This window comes from Loa loa, assembly GCF_000183805.2.
Source record: "Loa loa unplaced genomic scaffold supercont3.494, whole genome shotgun sequence".
In the NCBI taxonomy this organism is placed as follows: domain Eukaryota; kingdom Metazoa; phylum Nematoda; class Chromadorea; order Rhabditida; family Onchocercidae; genus Loa; species Loa loa.
Genome location: NW_018108674.1, coordinates 1 through 1,972, shown reverse-complemented (window position 1 = coordinate 1,972; position 1,972 = coordinate 1). Strand labels below are relative to the sequence as shown.

The following is a 1,972-nucleotide window of genomic DNA, read 5'->3' as shown; positions in this document are numbered from 1 at the left end:
ACTAATTTTCTTACTTTTTTATTTCGTTTTTCTTTTTTTTCTTTTCTTTTTTTTTTTTTTGGATTTTTCTCTGGATAAAATCTTTGTTATATCATTCATAGCTATTGATTATTTTTGATTAATAAAGGATTAAATAATTTAAATAATCCTTAGAATTGTACATCTGCGTTAGCATCCTTTTTTTTTTTTTTTTCACACAATTCAATATGAATTTAGAGATTAAACTTTTTCTTTTATTTTTCATTATAATTAAAAAGAATCTTTTCATTATTTAAATAAAGTGAATTTTTTTTTTAACTTTTTTTTTTGGCAAATAATTTTTTAACAAAAATTCAAAAATATTTTTAAAGTAAAAAAAAAGAATGCTGATAATAATATTGGTATTATTATTGATGTATAGTTTATAATAATGTTGTAGAATGTTGTAAATTAAATTTATGTTAATTATCATATTCATACACAATATTGGTATATTGTAGGGAATCACAGGTAAACATTTGATAGGTATATTGTAAAAAAATTTCAAATCAGAAAAGAGGTTAATTAGTTTTAACTTTTTTTTTTCTTTTTTTTTTTTACACTGTTATAAATAAACTATAATTGTATAAGAGATATGAACAAACATACGAGAGAATTATACATAGGTCATTCATTATTCATTTCTATGGCATAAATTCAATTCATTCAGCAAAAGGTCATTTCTATAATTCAAGAATTTTTGCAATTTAATATTTCTATGGAAAATTCTCTTATAATGTACAATATACCATTTTGTTCATTTAATAAATCATTGTCAACCAATATTTTATTATACTTACAAATAAAAATTTCCAAAATTTTCAAATGGTACAAAAAAAAAAGCAACAAAGGAATAGCATCACAAAAATTATATTACCCTTTGTTGTTGTTATTGTTATTTGTTTGTTTATTTTTTTACGGTTGCTGTTTGTTATTGTTATCGTTTGTTTGTTGTTTATTTTTTACGGTTGCTGTTTGTTATTGTTATCGTTTGTTTGTTGTTGTTTATTTCTTGCAGTTATTATTTGTTATTGTTGTCGTTTGTTGTTGTTGTTGTTGTTTATTTTTTACGGTTATTATTTGTTATTGTTGCCGTTTGTTGTTGTTGTTGTTGTTTATTTTTTACGGTTATTATTTGCTATTGTTGTCGTTTGTTTGTTGTTAGCTGTTGTTTGCTGTTGTTTGTTGTTGTTCTTTGTTGTTGCCGTTTGTTGTTTGTATTTGCTATTTTTGTTTGTTTATTTGTTTTTTTACTGTTATTGTTGTTATCATCTATTGTTTATTTTTTTGCAGTTATCATTTGTTGTTGTTGTTGTTTCTTGTTATTTGTTGCTGTTTACTTGTTGTTTGTAGTTGTTTGTTGTTGCCGTTTGTTGTTATCGTTTGTACTGTTGTTGTTATCGTTATTTGTTGTTGTCGTTATTGTTATTTGTTATTGCCATTTGTTGTTATCGTTTGTAGTTTTTGCTTGTTGTTTTTGCTGTTGTTATTGTCGTTGTTGTTGTCATTGTTTTTGCTGTTGTTGTTGTTCATTTTGTTGTTTGTTATTTTTCTTATTGTTGTTGAAGTTTGCTGCTACTTTTGTTTGTTGTTTGTTTGTTTGTTTATTTGTTTGTTTATTATTTTTTGTTTATTATTTTGAAAATGATTAATTATATAAATGAAAAACGTTTGTACTTTGTCAAAATGAAAAAATGTTATTTCTCATTTCACTTTTATATCAATAAAAGAAAAATGTACACACATATATTTGTGCACGTTTCTTTCATATCATTTCATATTATAGAATTTGAAGAAAAAAAAAAAACAAAAAACAAAAAACGAATATTTTTATCACATTTCAATGTTTCCAGAAAGAATAAAATAATTCTTCTGACTTCCTTTTTTTTTCTTTTTTCTTTGCATTTTTATCAATTTTTCCTCTTTTTTTTTTCTTTAAAATCGTCTCTATTTT

General features: G+C 22.6%; 1 protein-coding gene across 1 annotated transcript; it reads left to right on the top strand.

Annotated features, from left to right (window-relative positions):
* Positions 1-984: 984 nt before the first annotated feature.
* LOAG_15072 (hypothetical protein) lies at positions 985-1,972 on the top strand (the record flags this gene model as incomplete). The annotated part of the gene is made up of 2 exons (XM_003150564.1): positions 985-1,576; positions 1,876-1,972. Coding segments are annotated over 2 exons (602 nt in total), but the record flags the coding sequence as incomplete, so codon positions are not given.